Genomic DNA, 22,064 nt, shown 5'->3' on the forward strand with positions numbered 1-22,064 from the left:
CTGTTTAAGTTTTCGTGTTTTCCTTTGCTCTCAATTTTCCATCATTTATTTTCCTCAAATCCTGCATAATAATAATTTCTGTAGTTGATACAGCATTGCCAAATGTCTTACAACTCACTCAGTTTGGAAACCTCACAAACAGAAGTGTAAGGTGCAAATCATGTTGTATTTGCAAGGTACTGGTTTATCTTACCCAGTCTGAAACTGCAGAAATCCATTAAAAGGTATCTTCTCAGATACGTCTTTCCTTTGGTCTGTAATAAGGAATATGGTAGGTAAATATTTATGTGTAATGCTTTCATGAACACTGAAAATATGCTGATAGCATAAAAGCTCAATTTTATTCTTTATCTTGTGGTTCATTTTTGTGATGGGAATTCTTAGACAGAGATCAAACATTTTTACAGAGCATGATTTAAACATTTGGTATTGTAACGTGTTGTCGTGAGAGCAGCACAACAATGTCAATAAACAGAGACTCGAGTGTGTTGTTGTAGAGAGATGACTGTATGTGCAGACCTCTGTATCTGATTTAATTTGACGTGAATAAATCAGGGTTGACAATCCAGGTCGTATACCGTCCCACATTACAGTATTATGAAATGGTGAGAAATGAAAATTTTCTTCATTGTTCAGTTGTACATTCAAGGTCGGATACATAAAGATGTGTTCTGCCTCCTGGCATCTGAAGACAGTGGTTTCTCCATTTATCTTTAATATATCTTAATATAATTGTCATTTTATTAATCTTTTCACCTCATGTATAGTACACGACTGTAATCTTGAGACTTGCAAGGAATGCAGGAAGTCCGAAGCATTAAAGGCTGACACTATCTTTCCTCCTTTCTCCTTCACCCCACTTCCTCACCCTGCAAGTCTCATGATTACAGTCTTGCACTGTAACTTTACTATCTCATGAAGTTACTCCTGTAAAATTTTATTTGTTCATCTGAATCCTTTGTTATATCTAACTGTAAGAGACCAGCACTTATTCCTTTATATAGGGCATACGTTTTAGATATTCAGATAACTAGGTGGACAGACCAACTCATATGTCAACCAGTGTATCTTTTTTCAGTATCCTGTTGATTTTATTATATTTGTGACTTCTTCACTCATTATTGTTATCATTGTCATGCTGTCCCTTTATTCTCTCCTCAACTTTTCTTCCTTCTAGATTTGTTTGCTACAGGGAAATTATTTGGCAAGTGTACCAGGGTGCTGCTTTGTTTAGTTGTCAACTGTGGGTAAAACAAAAAATAGATACATAATAGTTGTTTACTTATGTACTTTGCAGGAGATGCTATAAATGTTAGCCATTGGCTTGGATACGTTCCTCGAACCTAAACAGATTCTGGCTTACGTGTTGTAGTTCTTACACACTGAGCACTTGACATTTCTCTCAGTTCTTCCTGTGTGTGTGGATTGATTTGATAAACTTCAGGTTTTAGGAATTCCCACTAACTGCAGATATCACTTACAGAACTTAAGTCTTGCAACGGGACCACATGACTGCAAAGAATGTGAATTATGGCATTGCAAGTTAATAGTTTCTGTAATTTTGTTGTGTTTTTTTTTTGGTAATTTTTAAGAGCTGAGGTGAATGTCGAAGCTGAGATCTGATGTCAAACTTTTATTCTGTTGGTAGTACTAGTTCATGTTTTAGTTTCCTGTCAATGCACCATTTCTTTCTTTATTGGCAGAATTCTTAGTAGTGTTCCTGTGAGGAAAACTTTTATCTGAAATTTCTCACTGAACAATAGGTTCATGTAAAAATACCTAATGCCCTAGTACAAACATATCTGTGTCATACACGAAGGAAATCATACAGAGTACTGAGTCACAGGGAGACCACTTCCTCGTACTGCTGCTGCGGACTTCCCTTCACTCAGTATACTGACTAAAATATATAGCAACCAATGCAGTGCTTATGCATTGCTGAAATGCTGTGCCTCAGCACAACTTCTAATTGCTCTGTATAATTTGGTTTATTTTATTGTTTTTCATTCTTACACCAGGGGTTCTCGGTTTTTCCCAGACCTGGTGTTACATTTACCCTTTCTTATCGACTTATAGCCACAAGAATACAAATGGGGACAATTTATTGAAATGCAGCCTTACAATATTAAAAATACTACTGAATTGGGCCTACTATGTTTACATGTAATTTAGTAATTTTATTCTACAAAATCGGTGATTAGTAAGAAACTTAAAAGTGGTTTTGCTTCAGTAATCTTTCAGTATCAGGTTTGTTGCAGTACGCATGCATCCCAACATCCATCAGTATAAAACGTCTTAGCTGTTGATTTGATGTTCTTTAATTAAGCTGAGCACTTGTTCACAGAGATTGGTAATGCCTAATATTGATGACATTAACAGAACATGGTTTTTGATTAGTGACAGTTTTTATCATACAAAATGACACATTTTTATAAAACTATACATAGGCCATGCAAAATAGGTGGTTTACTTGTTATCTTACCTGTTGTTTTCAATTAGTTTGTATTATAAAGCTGTAGTGACCAGTTGATCAACCATTTTTTTAAAGTTGAGTACAAAGTGCAGTGTAAAATAGGAGTCTTCAGTTGTATAATTCAAGGGCATGTTAGCAAAGTGACTCACAGGACACAAAATTCTTGCACTGCATTGGTTTGACGGATGTGCATTATTAGTGTTAATACATCAAAATATAACTGTGTATCTCTGTGTAAAGTAGCATCAGCATGATACCTTTCTGGAGTGACATGCATTCCACTATTTTATGTTGTTAGATCAAATATCTCTGATTATGCAGTTATGTTGATAGCTCTTCTTGCATTGTGCACTCAAATTCACTGTAATAAAATTTATACACATGATGAACATATCTTACTAAGTCCATCAGGAGTAGATATGGAAGATTATGCCTGATAAATGTTCCTCTTTTTGCTTGAATTGTGTGTGTTGCAGTTATATCAGAGTACTTTGTAACTGCTTTTTGGCTTTTTTGTGGTTTGACACTTTTTACATAGGTATAATCTGATTGAAGTGTTGCATCATTTTGAACAGTTAAATCAGTTTGGGGCTAAACACAGCAGTGTGTTGTAGAATGGTATTCTTTGGCAGTTGAAGTGGCAGTGACACAACACTCAAAATTATTGAAATTGTCCCTGTTTATGGAGCACCTTCTTCAGTTTATACAGTCAGACAGACAAAAGTGATGACTTCAGGAAACTTAATCTGAGAGTATCAATTTTATCAGTTTAGTATGTGCTTGTGATTAGGTTTGTCTGCAGTGCTGAAACTTATATATACATAGTGTCCGAAAAATATCTATACATGCATTTAGTGAATGAAAGATATTTTAATAACTTAAACTATTACATCAGAATCAGCACTTAATTAATTATTGAATGTAGTGTAGATGTTCAAAATTATCACCTTGCTGCACTTTTCAAGTTACCCCTCAAGAAATAGTCAGGTGGGGTTAAATCTGGCGATTGTTGGGGGGGGGGGGGTGCTCAGTCGACCCTCCACCATTTTGCATATCTGAATCATTAGAAAAGATAGTTGCAGTGCCCTGTCAGGTGTAGACCACACTAGGTTCCCCTCATAAACTTACACACAGAGGTTGATAACAAGGTTAATATTCTGTATTACAATGTGTGTATGTCTTTTTTGGACATTCTATATATAATACAGGAGTATTCTAAATGCAGGCCAGGAAACAAGTGGACACCTGCAATGGTTTTTGTATTTGTCACAGACTCAGTTTTTCCAGTTATTGACTATTTCTTTATTTAAAACTTTATTGAATATTACGCTTACATGTGTGTGCCTTTCCACTCGGTGTTCATCATCACTGTCTTGTGGTGATTTTACCATGCATCCAGTTGTCATCTTCTGCATCAGTCCTAGATCACTTTATGTGTGATAGATTGTATATAAGTGGGTAGAAACAAAATGTTTCTGAAGTAATTTATAAAAAAATATTTAGGATTACTTAGTTTTTGTACTTGGTCCATCATCTGGTATTCTGAAAAAAGCATGTTTCAAAAACTGGATCTGTTTTCATCTATTAGGTTTAGGAAAGAGAAGCACCAACTCAGTTGGGTCTGTTTGAAAGAGCTAATATTGATCTCTGGATTGAGTGAAAACAGATCCAGTTTTCAAAACCATGCAATGGGCAAAGTCCAAAAACTCAATAATCCAAGATTGTAATACACCATTGTCCGGCCCCTTTAGAATCGACATTAACATTTAATTATGCTCTTATAAGAGCATTGTGGTTTGAAACTATTACAGAAGTGACTGGTAGTAGTAGTAGTAGTAGTAGTAGTAGTAGTAATAGTAATAGTAATAGTAGTAGTACTGATGTGTTATCCATTGTCACAGGTATATTTGATATGCACAACATTTTGATAGTCTTCAGCTAACTGGTTGCCATACTAACAGATTCATTGTTATTCTTTAAAGGTTTGTGGTGGCAGTCGAGATTGAACTCTCAAAATTTTTATTTAAAAAGTCCTGATTTTGAGTTCAATTCCATTTTCCATCATTAATATTAAAAGAATTATGCTGTTTGTGTAATGGCAACTAGTCACCTGAAGGTAGAAGTAGAAGCAGCTTTTAAAATGTTGAGTCAATCAAATGTACCTCACAGAATGTCCGTCATAATATAAGTGGCAAAATTTTCTAGTGTTCAGGCTTGTAATATTGTGATTGGCTGGGTAAACATGCACTTGGTATAATGGAGTGCTTTTTGTTCCCGGTGGCTGCTCGCCCGGCTGTGGTCGGGCGTGCGTTTACGGGCCTCCTACTTCTACTATGCAATCACATGGAAATGCCTGAACGAACCTACAGCCAGCAAGGATTTAGCACAGACATCATACTTCATGGCATCAAACAGGTGATGCATTTACCATGAGCAGAGTTTTCAGTTGAGTGGTGGCATTGAATTGTGGAATTGCCGCTGTTATGAGTTGAAGCAAAGGGTTCATGTTCTCTGTTGTTTTGTTTTATGAAAGTAAAGTAACATTTGAATGGCTGTGTGATATAAATGCAATTGAACCACAGAAACACTGATTCTTATTCATAGGAATGTTACAGCAGGGATGGTACATGTTGGTCTGTGCAGTAGTTTGTTATATCTCGTCTGTTTGTGACAAAGTGTTCATTAATAAATACTATAAACCATCATTAAATTTTAATAATATATCTTCTCAATTTCAGTTTAATAGATCTGCTTTTATTTTGTAGAGATTGTGCATAAGCATGTTGCCTTCAAATTAATCAGATTTTATATTAGTGTTTGCTGACATTTTAAGATAGCAGTCTTGTTACTGGATGACAAAAAAGGTTTCTCATTTTTAAAAGAATTCACTTTTAATTAATACGTTAAAAATTCAGAAATCTCTCACTTAATTAACAAGTTATGAAATGTATGAATAGTATAATGGTTGTGGCCCTTTCACCAGAATTTGAACTTTGTGAATGGTCAGGGAATTCCATTTATTTCAGGCTGCAAAAACTCATGGAGGTTTACATGTAAGGTATATGTTATTGACAGATTTTAGTAAAATATCACAATATCAAATCAACCATTCTCAGCTTGTTTCATGGGTACAGACTGATGTACAGATGGAGAGTTTCTAATAGGCATTCCACAGGAATTCATATGCATAAAAAATGTACATTTAAGATCTGTTTTCCCATATCTGAGCCTCTAAATGATCTCAATGTCTATTGCCATTAGTTTAGTTTTGAAGAATATTAGTTCTTCGGTTTCATGTGTGGCACATAATATATCTCTCATCAAAATGACAGCTCAGTTGTTGCTTTCCTTTCAGTTTCTGTGATTCTGATCAGTCCCAGAAAACTGAATGTTGGGCATCACCACTTCCGTTAGTATGGGCTTGATGATGGGGTTTTAACATTGCACCTTAATTCATTTTCTGCCTTAAGGAATATTTAGTGTTTGTGTAATGTGAGTAGTAGTGTGTTACTGAGGGGTTCTCTCTGTTGCAGCCTACATCTGACGACCATGTGTCTTCAGTATAAGCCAACGGTTGTTGCATGTTTCTGCATACATCTCGCTTGCAAATGGTCCAATTGGGAGGTGAGTTTGTTGTACATTTTCAGACACTCTTGTGTAACATATTTCTTATCCTGTAAATAAACATAAGTTAACATTTTTGCTGTAGTGATTTTTTCCAAATGGTCTGCCTGTGCTGTGGTCAGATGTACATTATTTGTATATTATGGTCTTAGTGAGTGGAATATATTTATTCTGTACTTTTGTAAGCTTCTGCCACATTTTGGGAATAGTTTAAATTTGGTTAGTTCATGTTGAGGACATCATACCAGAAGGCCATATCAATAAAATTAAAATTGTGTTTATTTGATTAATACACCAAAATATAAGTGTATCTCTGTGTAAAGTAGTATCAGCATTATACCCTTCTGGCATGACATACATCCCACTATTTTATGTTGTTAGATCATATGTCTGTAAATGTGAAAAATGCCCACCGAACCTTGTTACTTTCACCACATTGTTCTAGAAATACACATTTATATTTACCATCTGTTGTAATCAACCTGTTACATCATAACCACCATTAATCACAAATAATTTTTGCCAATTAAAGATATTTTATGGAAATGGATTTGGATGTCAACTTTTGGGGACAATGATAGGGAATCTAAATAAAATGATTCCTCAGGTAGTAAACTTGACAAATTTGGTACAAAGATTCAACACTGGGAAGCCCCTGGAACATTTCTAATGTGTCAGTGCACAATATTTACCTGATACTGTTATGGTTCGTTTTTTAATTTTAATATTTGACAACTCGAGCATTGGCATAACTTCCATTTCCAGATTGATTAGATTGACCAAGGAAAACTGCATAATTGCAAGGATTGATTGGGTTATATGTTACATCTCTTTTATACTGTTAGTCAAAAAAATTATTAGTAATGGTTTGTATTTTATTATTGATACGTAACATTCTGGTACATTTATAATTTCTTGATGAATAAAGAAACTTCCTATAATATTCCTCTCTTTTTCCATTATTTGATTGTAGTAGTTTTCCCTAGTGTTAGGTAAATGCTGCATGTATGTATTTTTAGTTATTTCTTATTGGCCACTGAATGAGTTGTCAAGTACCTCATTGTAGTTGGGAAATAACATTCCAGCTGTCTGGGATTGTGCCCTGATCATCCAGTTCATAGTTACACACAATACTGACTGAGCTACCCTGGCTCATAATGTAATGTGTACATTTTCTAATGTGTCGTATCATACGTTTTCTCTTGCAAGCCTATATGTAGTTACGTTTTGTGTCAAGCAGATCCCACAGTCAAATGAAGGAAAGGACTGGTTTTGGTATGTGGACAAGACAGTAAGCCTGGAACAGCTTGAGCTTCTGACTGCCGAATTTCTTGTCATCTTCGACAAATGTCCTACAAAGCTGAAGCGCAAGATCATGAGCATCAGTGCTACACAAAACCCCACTCTTCCCCCTGCTGTCTCTGGCAGTCTGTTTGTAAGTAACCTTCTGGATTATCATATCTCTTCACAAAATGGAAAAATAGCCTTCTTTGAAAATGTGTCCTTAACAATTTTTGAACAAGAATGATTTTCTTAAATTTGTTAAGACTGTGAAAAGATGGCTGCATAAATATTTTATAGAGCTTTAACAGAGATGCTATTTTTATAAAGATAACGTTTGTGTGTGAGTGTTGTTTCAAGTGAAGCCCATTTTGGGACTCTTTTGGAAGGAGTAGAGACAATTATAAATAGTCCCCACAGACATTGAGGCAGTCACTGTGCAGACTCCAGCTGATGGATCCTCTCTTCATAGGTCTTTTGGGGCTGCTGCTGGAACCACTGCACCACTTCTGCCTTGATGTCTTTATATGATCTGATTCTTTTGTCCTTTAGTACTTTCTTGAGAGAGCTGAACACATGGAAGTGTCACAGTGACAGGTTGGGGGTCTGGGGGACTAACACCTTTGAGCTAATGGAGCATAGCATGTTCTAGACAGTGTAGGTCACATAGGGACAGATGCCATGCAGCACTTTGAGTGTACCAGGATGCTTTCTGTTGATACCAGAACAAAGATCTCAGAGGATTTTACAGTAGCAGTGTATAGTGATGGTGATGTCAGGGTTTTGAATGCCAGCATCAGTGGTCCATTGGTGTTGCATAAAACAATTACCTTTCCTGCATGTTATTGGGATTTGAGTTTCTTAGTGTGGGGGAGCCGGTTATATCAGCCACGCGGTCTGAGGCGTAGGTCTTGTACACTTGAATACTGTAACCATGGGTTCAAATCACATTCAAGGCATGGATGTTTGTATGGGTCTTTCCGTATTGTGCCGCACTGTCTACAGGTAGAGGCCTTGTGATGGGCTGATCACTCATCCAAGGAGTCCTTCCAATTGTCTAATAGATCAAGAAACCTCTAAAAGGAGGCACCTATGCTCCATGAGGAGCAGAAATGGTACAAGAAGAAGAAGATGTTTGGGGGAGGATGGGTGTTTCTGTGTCACGCTTGCAGCTTTTCATCTGGGTTGAAAGTGATGCCTTATTTCATTGTTCACCACAGTCTTGCCCTTTATGTGGTAGTGCTGCAAATACTTTGTCAATAGTGCCATTTGCTGTATATTTTGTGACAGTCAGTGAGCATTTGCAGGATCCATGGGGTGCAGTGGCCAAGACATCACAGTTGTATGCATAATACCAGTGCTCATAATGAATTGCACTGCTAGTCCAAAAATGCTCCGTCAGCCACATGAACAGCTTTCTTCACGTTTATAGGTGATTCAATGATATTGTCATGTCCAAGTTGTGCCGCATCACTCATTTCCTGCTGTCCTGAATGAATATCTGATGCCATCCCACCACCATTGTCTTTGAAACATGCATTCTCCCTTCAGTTTTGGTTTGTTGACAGTCCTCAGCACCAAGGAAATGAATGTCAGCTTGTTGGTGTTTGTACAGAGTACACCAGCATTTAACTATGTCATGTTTTACCTGTTTGATCTAATGCACCCATATTGTTACACATTTCATAGTCAGCTGCTGGTTGAACAATCCTCAAATAAAAAATACTATACTGTCTGGTTTCACTATGGCAACATACTAACTATGGTTGCTAGAAGTATGAAATTTGATATGCAAATTAGACTTTAAATTTGTTCCCTGTGCTTAACAAGGCACCACACCATTAAGATATGGGAGTGGGTTTTCTACATTTCCATAAATTCTTAAGCTTGACCATAGATGGAAAAGTGGTTCAGCTTCCTATTCTTGCTTTTTTTAACCTCCAGGTGAAGACTCTTACTCCTGATATCCATTCTTTTAGATGCTAGGTCAGCATCTAGGCCAGTTTGAATGTGGTGACATAGAGAAAAGTCCCTAACCCTGCCAGGAATTAAGCACAACTGTGTGGAATATGTACACTTTTGTATGTTGAGATATGCTAACAGTATGTAAACTTTCATTATAGTGTTATACCTGCCTATCAGTGACTGATTCTTTATCAGTATATTGCATAGAGAAGTGTACTGTGTTACAGGATATGGAGCCTCGTAAAATTCGTCCACCAGATGGTTGTCAGGATGGGCTAACATTTCACACTGGAGTTCTTGAAGGTATTGGTCGCCCTCCTCCACATCACTCTTCACACATACCAGGTGATGCCTCATCAAAACCTCCTGCTGATAGTGAAACTTTGAAGAAGCCACACCAGACCTCGTCATGTCTGCCTGGGGGCTCAGGACCATCACAACAATCTGTTCAGGCACCACCACGTGTTGACTATCGTGACTACAAAGAAAAGAAGGAGCGGGAGCGATTAGCACAGCAAACAGGAGTGTCCAGGTGTGTTTATATGTTGCTGCAATTTTGCGTTGCACGAAAGAAACTAGGTGTTTTGTACCTGTGTTTTTGTTATGATATAATAGTTAATGGAATTTAACATTTTTACTTATTCTGAAACCAAGGAAAATTAACCAGTACATAAATTGTTTTAAACAATTTTAAAAGCCACTGGCACAAATGTTTTGTTTTCCTGAATTTACTCATATCCTGTGCAATCCATGACATTCATAGAGCAGACTGCTACCTCTCATAAGGCAAGATTCTTACATATGAAATGCATCAAATAAGAGTTGCCGGTAGACATCAGGAGACAATTTTCTTAAATTATTTATTAATATTGCATCTATAAACCATCAAATGTAACTATTTGTTAATGTTTTTTTAACCCATCATGTTGCTGCCTACATTTGCCTTCAGGGGTATTACTGTGTTACAAATCATATTTGTTATTAAGGATGTGTGGTAATGAAGTCTTCTCAAGTGATTGGCCATGTGAGGATGATGTAATCCAGTGTTTCAGAGACTGTCTCTGCCTTCATTATCAGAATTGATTTGTGTATGTTTATAGGTTGTGTATATTCTCAGGATAAACAGTGATTATTTCTGTAAACATCATTAATCAGTCAATCTTTGTAATGAAGAGGCATTGTGTTTTCTTTGTGGTAGGAAGTAAATCTTTAAATATTATATAGATGAGTTTCAGATTCATGGGGTGAACCTCTGTGTTGAGCTAAAATTCTTGTCCTTCTATTTTCTCATTGTATTAAATTATAAGAGTTATCTCTTATGTAAATCACAGTCATAGAGAATTCATGTTTAACATAATGACATTGATAAAAAATCAGGTATTTTGCCAAATGTTTCTTCCACCTTTCATAATTAACTCCTCATGAGAATGGCTACATAAAAATAGGCATTTTATAATCTAATAGAAGCCAAAAGCATACAGGAATGAAATGACACAATGGAGTACTAGAGTAATTTGAAAATGCTGTTGCCAGGTTTCTGAGATTGCCATGAATCTTGAAACATGGACCCATTAATCTGATACTGAAACAGGACTTTAGCAGGTCACTTACATTGTCACTGATGACATTCCTCTCGTAACAATGAAATAGAAAGGTGGTGGCTACTTTCTCAACAATAGTTCATGTTACTGTTGTGCAAGAAACTCAGCATACCATTATTGTACAATCATAGACAACAGTTTTTAGTGACAGAATCTTTAAGAAAAACAAACTCTTTGTCAACTGGAGTGTTTTACTCGAGCTGCTGCATGACAAAGATTATTCCTTCATGTACAATAGACATCACAATGTTCTTCCAGTGGAATACTCCAGGACCTGGCATTAATTATGAGTCAAAGGAGTGTCTTTGTGGTCACTTATTTACAACCCCTGACACTACTTATATGCACTAAACAGGAGTTTACAAAACTGCCATAAAATGGGATGTGCAGTGCTTTTAAAAGATAGGACTTTGACAACTCTTGCAGAACCATAAGAAATATAGCAGCTTCTTTCTCAGTTTACATACTTATATTTTATACCTGCTGCTATATGTGTATAAGGAGCCCATTTTATGAATAGGTTGACATTGTTTGAATCATACATTCTGTCATGAAAGTGCACTGCCTATGACAGGTAGTCAGTAAGCTGTGACTTGGTACTGTTCTTATATCTATAAATTATACTTTATATATGCATCCTGGCTCATGTCTTAAAACTTTCCTAGTGGTCATAATATTTGATGAATTTAAATAAAAATGTTTTACTTTGGAATTAGATTGTGTGGGTGGTGATATTTTCCATGGTGAACCATTTTCATAACAATTGTTTTGACTGATATGATTTTACAGGGAAGGACATCATGGTGGTGCAACTCATGTTAGTAAGAGTGCTCCAGGAAGTGCCAGCAAGCATGGTTCTGTACCTCCTGGGAGTTCAGGAATAATAGGCAAGCCTGGACAACCTCACTGGGAACACAAGCACCCTCCCCCAATAGGCCCTGGCCTAATGCGAGTCACCCAGGCTCGCGATGCCATCCGTCGGGAGCAGTCATATTCCCGTGAGGCTGTTAAAAGGGAAAATAGTAACCAGCGTATTGGAGAACACATATTTGCTCCTCCTGTCCGACACCATGAGCCGAAAGAACCTTTGTTACCAGCACAAGGTGAACATGTTTCATCCCAGCACCATGGGCTGCCATTGGACTCTGCTCTTTCTGTGGTAAATCATCTAGGTAGTGGACTGAATAGTGGCATTAATTGTAGTATTAGTTCTAGGAAGGATAATCAGGGCCTTGAGTGGACAAGTGAGAAAGCGAGTGACTTGGACAGCAGACATGTTATCGACAAATCAAATGTACCAGGTGGCATGAAGAGTACAGAAAACAGACATTTGGTCCCTCTTCATGTAGATTCTAGTTTAAAACGAAGCCAGCAACAAGGATTCGAATCCTCAAGCAGGCATTGTCACCGGGGAAGTGCAACAAATGGTAGTGATGCTCGTACTGTGAAGGAAGATGTGCCCTCGAAAATGCCATCAGACTCTAGTGATTCTCAAAGACATTTGTACAATCATAACAGGCATAATACTGGTAGTGATAGGCTCGACCATGGTCGCCATCGCAAGTCTGGTGCCAGTGAACAGTTTACCTCAAGGCCACCTCAGTCTTCTGTGGAAGGTATTGTTGAACGGAAGCAAAATATTTCAGAAATGGGCGAGTGGAAGCCGAATGTTGTGGATCGCAGGCCAAATGCAGTTGATGTGGTGAATTGCAAGCCAGTTGTTACTGACTTGGTGGATCGAAAATCTAATGTCTTAGATCAGTCAGGTTCAAAGCAAAATACAGCTGAACTTTATTCTTCAGTTGTTGAAAATAGGCATGAATCTTCTAACAGGAAACCTGGAGTTTCTGATGCTAAACACCAGGTAGTTCAGCCATACCAGAATACAAAGCGGGATTCCAAGCCGGATATAAATGCTGTGAAAAAAGACAATTACATAGACTTTGGTAGCAGGGTAGGAGCCTCATCAGCACGACCACCACCAACACCACTACCACCACACCCACTTCCTCTTCCATCACCACAACAGCAGCCAACTCAACCAGCATTAGCACAACCACCACTGCTGCCAAATGCTGCAACATTACCCTCCCATCACCATTCTCAAGAGAGGCACAAGTCTCGACCTAAATCTCCCTCTCAAGTCCATGAGAAACCTCCATCTCTCCATCACCAACATTCTCGGTCTGCTGTTCCTCCTCGGGCAAAATCTCCCATCTCTGCTACCATTTCTGTGCCATCAAATGTTTGCAAGAGGTCAGAATCCCCACATCATGCAAGAACCAAGCCTACCACAGTGGCCGTTCTAAATACATCAATTCCTCGAAGCAGCATCACAGTTACTGAAGTGAAATCAGTAGCGGAGGCAAAAAGCAAGTGGCCTGAAGTGCATGTAGCAAAGCCAGTGGTGGCAGCGGACCAGACATCGGAGACAGTCAAATCGGAGGCAGAGATGTTACTGCAGACTTCTTTAAAGGTTTTCAGTGGAAGTCAGAAAGGTGGAACTGTTGCATCTTTGCCCATCACACCTGACAAAGCTGGAACCACTGCCCTTCGGGAATTATCACATCCACGATCCAGCAAGTCCAGGCAACGTACTCCCCCTTCATCTGGAAGTAAGAAGATTCCTGCTCCACTGCCTGAAATTCCATCAACACCTCTCTCCCCATTTGGCTCTCCACCCACTCCAACTCCTACCACACCTGGCAGTGCAAGCAAATTACAAGGATCTCTCAAGGCTACCAAACGGCACCGAACAAGCAGCTCAAGCTCAGAACCTGAGCTTGTTCCTGTAGTAAAGAAGTTGGATGAGATAGCTGGCTATGAGAATATAATTCGTGACTCAAAAATGGGCATCAGATTGCCCAATAGAGTCCCAGATATTATTCCACCAATACGAGATCGCAGCAAGAAAGATGAGACTGTTGTTGCTGCTTCTGCTATTGGCAGTAGTCATAACAGCAATAATAGTGTAATGTCTTCAGTTGGCAAGGAATTGAAAACTCCAGATCTTATACGACCTTTTGCCACACAGATGTCAGATGCATTGTCACAGACAGCCAGATCAGCAGGTTTTCCAGATGATCTTGGCGCAGTGGCATTTCCAGATTCAGACTCAACAAATGACTCATTTGTCCGATCTAAAATACCACCCCCTCCTATAGCTTCTGAAGAGGCACTTAGCAGTGCCAACATACAGACTGTGGGAATTATTGACATCTCCACAATGGAGGAACACATCCAGCCACTGGAGAATGTTGTACCTACTGCCTGCAGCTCTCTTTCCATGCCAGAGCACCACCATAAAAGTGAGAAGAAGAAGAGAAAGAAAGAACATAAGGAACACAAACATAAAGACAAGGACAAGAATAGAGAAGAAAAGAAACACAAGCACAAACACAGAGACAAAGATAAGGATCGCCACAAGAGGGAAAAAGCTGAGGGTTCAGCTCCAATTAAGATCACTATACCTAAGGATAAGATAAACTTGAGCTCTCCATTGGAGCCGGTGGCAGGAACAGGACTGAAACTTAAGCTTAAGAATTATATGTTCAAAAGTACCATCTCCACGGACAGCAGTCCACAGCCAGCTCTGGGCAAAAATATCAAAATCAAGATTGGTGATGAGGTGATCAGCAACTTCAGCAACAGCAATATGGGTCCACCAGCTTTGAGTACTGAGGCACCGTCATCCTCCAGGAAAAGGGATTACAGCAGTCCTCGATCCTCTGAGTTGGTATCTCCCCCAGGACCTCCTGCCAAGTCATCACGACTCAACACTTCATCCGGAGACCAGCGTCGGAGCGGCAACAACTGCAGTAATTACGGCAAACAAAATGGTGTTGAACATCACCGCAGAGGCTCACACTACTCATTTGGTAACAAGGTACGTGGTGGCGGCAGAGGAATTTCCAGAGGAAATTGTTACATGACACCAACTCTTCCCATGCAGCAGCCCCAGCCTTACCAGCCATATCCTCACTACTACCAAGCCTATCCACCTCCTCCAGGAATTGTTCCACAGTCATACATGTATGGCTACTATCCTCCAGCTTCATATATGTACCAGCCTCCTTTACCTACTGGTCCTGCACCTGATGTAGCACACCCTCTGGAACCTCCTCCCCTCCCTGAAGGACCCCCTCCAGATAATCCACCTCCCCCACCCCCACCAGAGTAGTCTGCAGGGGGTCACTGGTTTACTGTGCCTTTGATAATAGTTGCTGGTGGTTATTAATATCTTGTGGATTTTTATTTTTTGATGTTCTTGGGGGACTGCGACAACCTTTTATGGTTCAACAGTTTGAAAGCAGGAAATATACAAAGCATTTATTTTCCCTATGTTCAGTTTTTGAATACAAATAATAAACTAAAATTAACTAATTTGTAGGTATGATTTTCTAGAATTTATTTTTATTTTGTTCTTGTTAAGAATGAGAAATATTGTTATTGTTAGTATTAATATATATATATATATATGTGAGTGTGTGTGTACATACGTATATGAGTGCATGTTGGTTTGTGTGTGTGTGTGTGTGTGTGTGTGTGTGGAGAGCAAGTCCACTTTAGTTTAGAACTGGGGCAGTTTTATTTTAAGGTTGTGTTGTACAAAATTTGGAAGGAGAAGAGTTTCCTTGTCAGCTTTGCTTAATGCTAGTTTAACATGGTATTGCATGCTCACTATGCATGATCTGTCTGTATGTGTTTATGTATGTGTGTTATTGAATAAATTATTCATTAGTTGTCACTTGGAGTTCTTTGTTAATGTAGAGACATTGCTGCATGGGGAAGGCATGCTCCAGAATATCAAACCTCAAATAGTTTGCCTAGAAATGTCACAGGATTATGATTATATTTAATCCCTTTAATTTTCCTGAATATACAAAATCTTTAATATAAATTATCATTTACATTCAGATCCAGCTTTCGTATGTGGGTGTGGTTGGGAAATTCATGCATATGTAACATTTCAGAAGGAACATAAATTGTCTCTCTAGTAGAGTGCCCTGGTATATTTTCAGTGTGCATACATATCACCATTTTTTCAACGGGATAATTCCACTTCCCACGTTGCTTTCTTTTTTCCCTGATAATTTAAATCTGTTCAGTCATTTGTCTTTTGTAGTACAGTGTAAATTCAAGTTCATGCACAACCTGTAATAAAAATGGTACTCTCAGTAGAATATGTACTGACTCTGATCTGATGGTGTTCTTGCATATCTGCAGTTACTTGATGCAGTCAGCATGCTTATGGCATGGCAGTATGTAGAGAAATCAATGCAGTGGATTCTCTGTTGAAGTGAAGCTGTTGTAGCTTGTAGAGTATGATAGCCTTCTGACTCATCAGATATATTTCCATTATCTACAGTTCTCAGGGACAGTTCCTCCATTTTTAACATAATTGTCATTTTAAAATGGATTCTGCTGTCTTTATTATGTAAGGTCCAAATATTTTTTTTAAAGAATGAATGCTTTTATATGCAAAATGTACCAGCTAGTCATGTACATATTTTGAAATATGTTGGGTGGCAGTTCTGTATTAATATTTCAAGTTTTTGTTTGACAATATGTATAAAACAGTTTGGTCATCACCCCATTCCACTCTTTCAAACTGAGGTAATGGATGTAGTCAGATTCTGTGCCATGAAGACATGTGGAGGTATTAAGGTACAGATCTATACTTTCTTAAACTTGGTATTAGACACAATGAGCTTGTAAGTTGAAGTTGGCTTCTAATGTGGAAATAAAGTTCAGGAAGGTAATTGAATGGAATTAAAATAATGCAGATTTCTCAAAAATGGATGTTTTGTCAGTATACAAATTTACGTGTTAACACAATAACTGAAACTTTTGCATAATAAACATGAAAACCAGAAAATTGTTTTGTACCTATTTAATAAAAAGTAACTACTACAAAGTCACCATCTTGGTTAATGCTCTGTTTCCACTGGATCAGCATCATTTTTGATGCGTTTCAAGCCACATGCCCAACTTGTTTCACCTCTTTATCTATTGTGGAATGCAGTCCTTGTGACACTCCTCTAGGGGCCCAGACATAAGAGAAATTACTTGGCGAAAGATCAGATAAATGAGAACATGGTATGATTATAATCCAAACACATAATATATTTGAATTTGTATCATGACAGTAGTAGGGAACAAATGTGTGTTCTCTTTCTTATATCTGGCATTTTCATGCTGCCATCTTGCACGCACTTTGTGGTTGCCCATTTCACCATGGATGGTGTGTTAAGCGGAACCAGAGCTCTAATTTCCATAACAAACTCTTTCAGTTTAATGCAGTTTTAGTCGTCTGTACCTCTATGCATTAATGCACTTGGAATACACTGAAGTGCTAATTTGACTAGAACTCAATGCATCATCTGCACACTGTATGCTACCTTTCATATTATGAATCCACACACACACACACACACAGATATATATATATATATATATATATAATATACACACACAAGACTATGGTGATGAATCTCAATAGGTTTAATAACTTCTGCATTCAAAAACTGAATTACACTTCATTGCTGAAGTTTGATGCACGTTGGTAATTTTCTTCCATTAACAGCTGATTTATTGTATGGTGTTGCCGTATGTAGTCAGTGCTACTATTAATAGTTAAGTTATTATTAAACAGTATGGGTAAAAGGTAATTTTCAAGTTTGCAAACCTTCAAATAAGACTATATTTGTGAAATTCTTAACACTGACATGGATGAATCCAAATATCTTTCATATATCATAATTGAACTTCACTAAAGGAAATTTCTGTACCCCATTTCATGGAAGAGCTTCATTCTTAACTTATGGGAGTCTAGTTGTAGAGCATAGCATGACTGTACAGGCATTACAGGAAATATATATATATCACCCACTAACCATGTCCTCTGGATTATGCATATTTTGAAAATCCCATTGGTGCTGTATTTTCTTAAGTGAAGCAAAACCAATTTGTATGACCTTTTTTGGATGTGTTTTGGTTTCTGCTGCTTGCAGGTGGTGCAGAAATTGGCTGACACTCATAATTCCTATCAGAGCAAAGGGAAATCTTCCACCAGTTCAGGAAGCCAACCTTAAAGAAATAAATAGCATTCACTTGTGTGGGGGCCGCATAGAGATGAAGTGCAACCAACCAGATAACCCCACCCAGACCCTTATCCTAATACATGGTGATGGTATTCACCCACCTGCTCTTTGTTGAAGTTATCAAAAATTATACCTGTATCATAAAATTTTGACTGTGAACAGTGCTGTGTGGTGGTTTGGTATGGTTTTGGTGGTGCAGTCGTGGTTGGTATCATTTTCATTCTGTTTTACACCCCAGCTTCCTTCTCCACCTTCACGCCTGGGAGCTTTGCGCTACTGGTGCTGACTGTGTTGGCTGTCAAGGAAACACAATCTGTTGCAATTTTGTGTTTGAATATGTGTGGGAAGAAAGACTAAGAGACAGTTTTTTAGTTTTTTAATGGAAATGTGCATATTGCTATACAGGACTGAACATAATAGTGCCCAGTGTTTACAACGACAAATTGTTCTGTAAAGTAATTGTTGTTATAAATTAATTAATTTGAAAACGAACTTGCTTTTATTATCCCCATGACTAGAACACTGATCATATGCTTCACTGTGGCTGAAGCAAATGCCCTGTTTATAAATAAACTGCCCCAGTTTACTGGCAGTAGGCAGTTTCATGTCGGGACATGAGTGTTCTGACTTATTGTGTGTATATTTTTATTTACCCCAACAGAATTGCATTTGCAACTGGCTGAGGAATAATGTGTACCCATAATTTAGTGAAATTATGATCACCAGGAGAAGAAACTAAGTAATAATAACAGCTGAAGTGGGAGTTGTTTTAAGAGACTAGTCTTTCAACAGTGTATCACTTAAGCTTGTTCTCATGCTAATTTTAGTTCCTGTAATTTAATATCTTTATGAAGGACAGTAGTAAGTATAAAATTTGTTTTCTATTGCAAGAAATCACACAATCAAATTGTTCAAGTTCTGGAATTTTTTTCACGGTAGTTACTGGTTTGAGCTTCAAATTTGTAGGTGCTTTTCTTCGTCTCTTTAATGTATGTGGGGCTGGTATGTACACTTGGAAGATTTAAATGTGTGATTTCAGATTTAAAGAGTAGGATGGAAACTGAATCTGTGATGTATCCAATCAAGAGAATATTTTTGTTTTGGACTGGAATATTGCCTGCCACTAGTAATGTATTCTGGTGAGAGTTTTGTTTGTGTTCTCACAATATACCACAGGGATGTATATTAATGCAATAATGCATGTACTATAATGAGGTTAATCTATATTATACAATGAAATGACTGATATTATTAAGTTGGAATACTGTGTGCTTTATCATTTTCTTCTTTTTCAGTTGAAGCTGGTAATTTGCTTCATTCATACTGTTTGAGATAAAGAAACCAGTGTGTTATATCAACTAGTGGGTGTGATTGCTTGACTGAGCTGTCAGGATTAGCCCGTACTATTGTCTGAGGTTCAGCATACTTTTGTTGTCACAAGTTGAACATTCTTTTTCCATCATAACTAAGTAGTCACTGTCCAGATATAAGAAAATGAAGCAACACATGTTTTGCCTTGAGTACCTATGCAATTTTCAAGATGGGGCGGGGGGAATAAAAACTAAAAAAATTAGAAAAATGGGTAGTGTAGATTTTCATTCATTAAATTTGTTTTTCTTTCTGCATTTTTTACAACATAACACGTTTTTGTAATGATTGTGTCCTGAGGCTCAATGGAACATGTATATAAATATTATATATAATCTATATATATATCAGTTACATGATGTAAGCTGATGCCTTTGTAAATGTTACACATTATAAAACCTCTCCTTAAATTAGTTTCATTTGTAGGGCAAATACCCTTTCATCTTGCCCACAGTGTTACAGTGATGGAAATAAACAGTGAAACAGTTCATATGTTATTATTTTCCATCTTTACACAAAATATCACTTAATGTCTTTGCATTTAGTTCATGTGCAATATGTTTCAGGTGTAGGAACCCATCTTCAGGTCCCCATTTCCCTTTCTCGTACTACTGCACTGTTGGTCAAAAATCGTGGTTGGAAATTAAAAGTCTTTTAAGCTGTTTGTCACCACACCTTGATTATGTATAAAAATGTGATATAAAAGCAATTTAAAATTTATAGTGGTCAAACCATTTTTAGATGGCTGTTGTTAAGTTGCTGTCAGAGTGAAACAGTTTACGCTGATTTTTATTACCTGTCCTAGAATAAGTAAGTATTTAGAGACTTCTTGGAGCTTTTCCATAAGCTATTATTGCTGCACAAGTTGTATTATGCATAGGAACTGTGAACAAGTGATGCACATTTTGGCAGCCCTGGGGGGTGGGGTGTTACATATAAATGAATATTGGCAATAAACAAAAGTGATTTTCTTATTCCTTCCAATACAACGTAGATTTTGGGATGGACGCTAGCCTCGGAACCAGTGAATATTTGATAGAGCAGGAGCTGCAGATCAGGCAAGTTCTTGTGGGGGGATTTCTGTAAAGTATATTTCTTTAATGTGGTTTGTGGGCCTTGTTGCAAACTGGGAGACAACATATAAGACGTGGGCAACCCACTTTTTTAAAACCATGTTAACAATACTGCGGGCATTTCTTGCTGAGGAAGGTCACCGGAAACGGAGGTGCTAGCCCATTAAGTTACATTATTCATTGATAGATGGTAGCACACTTTCAGCTTGTGCTGCCCTACAGTGGAATATATCGATTGTAGAGAGTATTTGAATTGATGTCCGAATGTACACGTTTTATTTCTGTTTTAGCAGGATATTTTTCCACGACAAACTCCATTTGTACTATTCGTAACATCATAACACTTAAATTTAATAAGTAATTTAATATAAACAAAGTTCGTTCCTTAATATACTGAAAAGTTAAAATGGCTTGAGGGAGTCGTTTAATATAAACGGTTGCTGGCGTTAAGATAAGCGCTATTTTGAAGCAGTTTTAATTGTAATAAAACCCAGCCTGTATACCTACATACCAGGGGCATGCCAATGTCAGGAAACGAATGTAGTATTAAAATTATGAATTGTAATTAACTTACGGCTATGATCAGATTCATAGGAGAGTGAATTCCATTCTGAAACAAATTTGAATTAAATAGTGACCAAGAAGTCAAACGAAAATATGGATGTTTTCGTCTTATGTGATCTAACATAATGTATACACTTTTAGAATACTTTCATTGTTGTACAATTTCTGATGTGTGTGTATCCCTAATTATTTTAACGAGAGAACGTACTTTAATTAAACTTGAACTAACGTGTTCAGTTAGGGGACACTCAGCATTGGTATTTTTAAAATCCCCTGCCATTGATAATACCAAAATTGAGTCCATCAGATTTCTCAGTTGGGAGCGACACAACACCGTCTAATGTGCGATGCTAATATTTTGTATCATATAGATGAGTAGCAGGGGTATTTAACTTACGGCCCGCTACATCTCTTCATGTAGTTCCTTTAGTGTATCAGTAAGAAATTAGGGCCGTTTCTAGGGTACATAAAATTGGGGCAAACGCCGCGGGCCCCTCAATTCGGTATTACGTCATTTGTTCAAATTTGTGGTTCAAATTAATTTTATTTTGTTGAGCAGTGAGATAATGTTTGGTGGGGCTGTCTTGAAGTCAACAATAGTACCTGGAAACAGATGGCGAAGACCCCTCAATGTTTAGCAAGATATCGATTAGTTACCTCAAAGGAGTGTGTGACTGCTCGTAAAAATCGACAGATATTCTACGTATGCCATCTAGTTTTGGGACAGGAAATTACCAACAGAATTGCAGCATTTAGTGTTGACACGAATCTGCAAAGCTTGCGCCAGAACACGCGAGAGCTCGACATTGTTTCGAAATTTGAGTTAGTGATGTTCCAGAAAAGTTGTAGATTAACGAATCTTTTTAATTTTATGCCTGAAAGTTTGATTACCCTTGGCCTATAGCATGCAGGAGGACAAGTGAATCAGTTTCTGCAAAGTGATGACAATTTTTCTTCGTCTCGATGCTCTACACACCCGCTGGCATTGAACCTACTTACTGTACGCGTATGT

At 37.7% G+C, this 22,064-nt stretch overlaps 1 protein-coding gene across 4 annotated transcripts in view; it reads left to right on the forward strand.

Moving 5' to 3' along the window:
* The window catches only part of CycT (Cyclin T), a 31,659-nt gene extending 11,756 nt beyond the window's left edge, over nt 1-19,903 (forward strand). For 2 of the 4 annotated variants that reach the window (XM_022061001.2, XM_022061003.2), the window contains exons 4-8: nt 4,843-4,888; nt 6,007-6,097; nt 7,338-7,532; nt 9,571-9,875; nt 11,734-19,903. In XM_022061001.2, coding sequence (XP_021916693.2) covers nt 4,843-4,888; nt 6,007-6,097; nt 7,338-7,532; nt 9,571-9,875; nt 11,734-15,124 — 4,028 coding nt within the window. In that variant the 3' untranslated portion in view covers nt 15,125-19,903. The remainder of the gene's footprint in view (nt 1-4,842; nt 4,889-6,006; nt 6,098-7,337; nt 7,533-9,570; nt 9,876-11,733) is intronic. The other 2 variants (XR_002542636.2, XM_022061004.2) reach the window with 2 other exon arrangements.
* Nucleotides 19,904-22,064: the final 2,161 nt, after the last annotated feature.

Source organism: Zootermopsis nevadensis, unplaced genomic scaffold (assembly GCF_977971745.1).
Source record: "Zootermopsis nevadensis isolate Lab colony 2312 unplaced genomic scaffold, Znev_1.0 Znev_ptg000012l, whole genome shotgun sequence".
NCBI classification, from domain to species: domain Eukaryota; kingdom Metazoa; phylum Arthropoda; class Insecta; order Blattodea; family Termopsidae; genus Zootermopsis; species Zootermopsis nevadensis.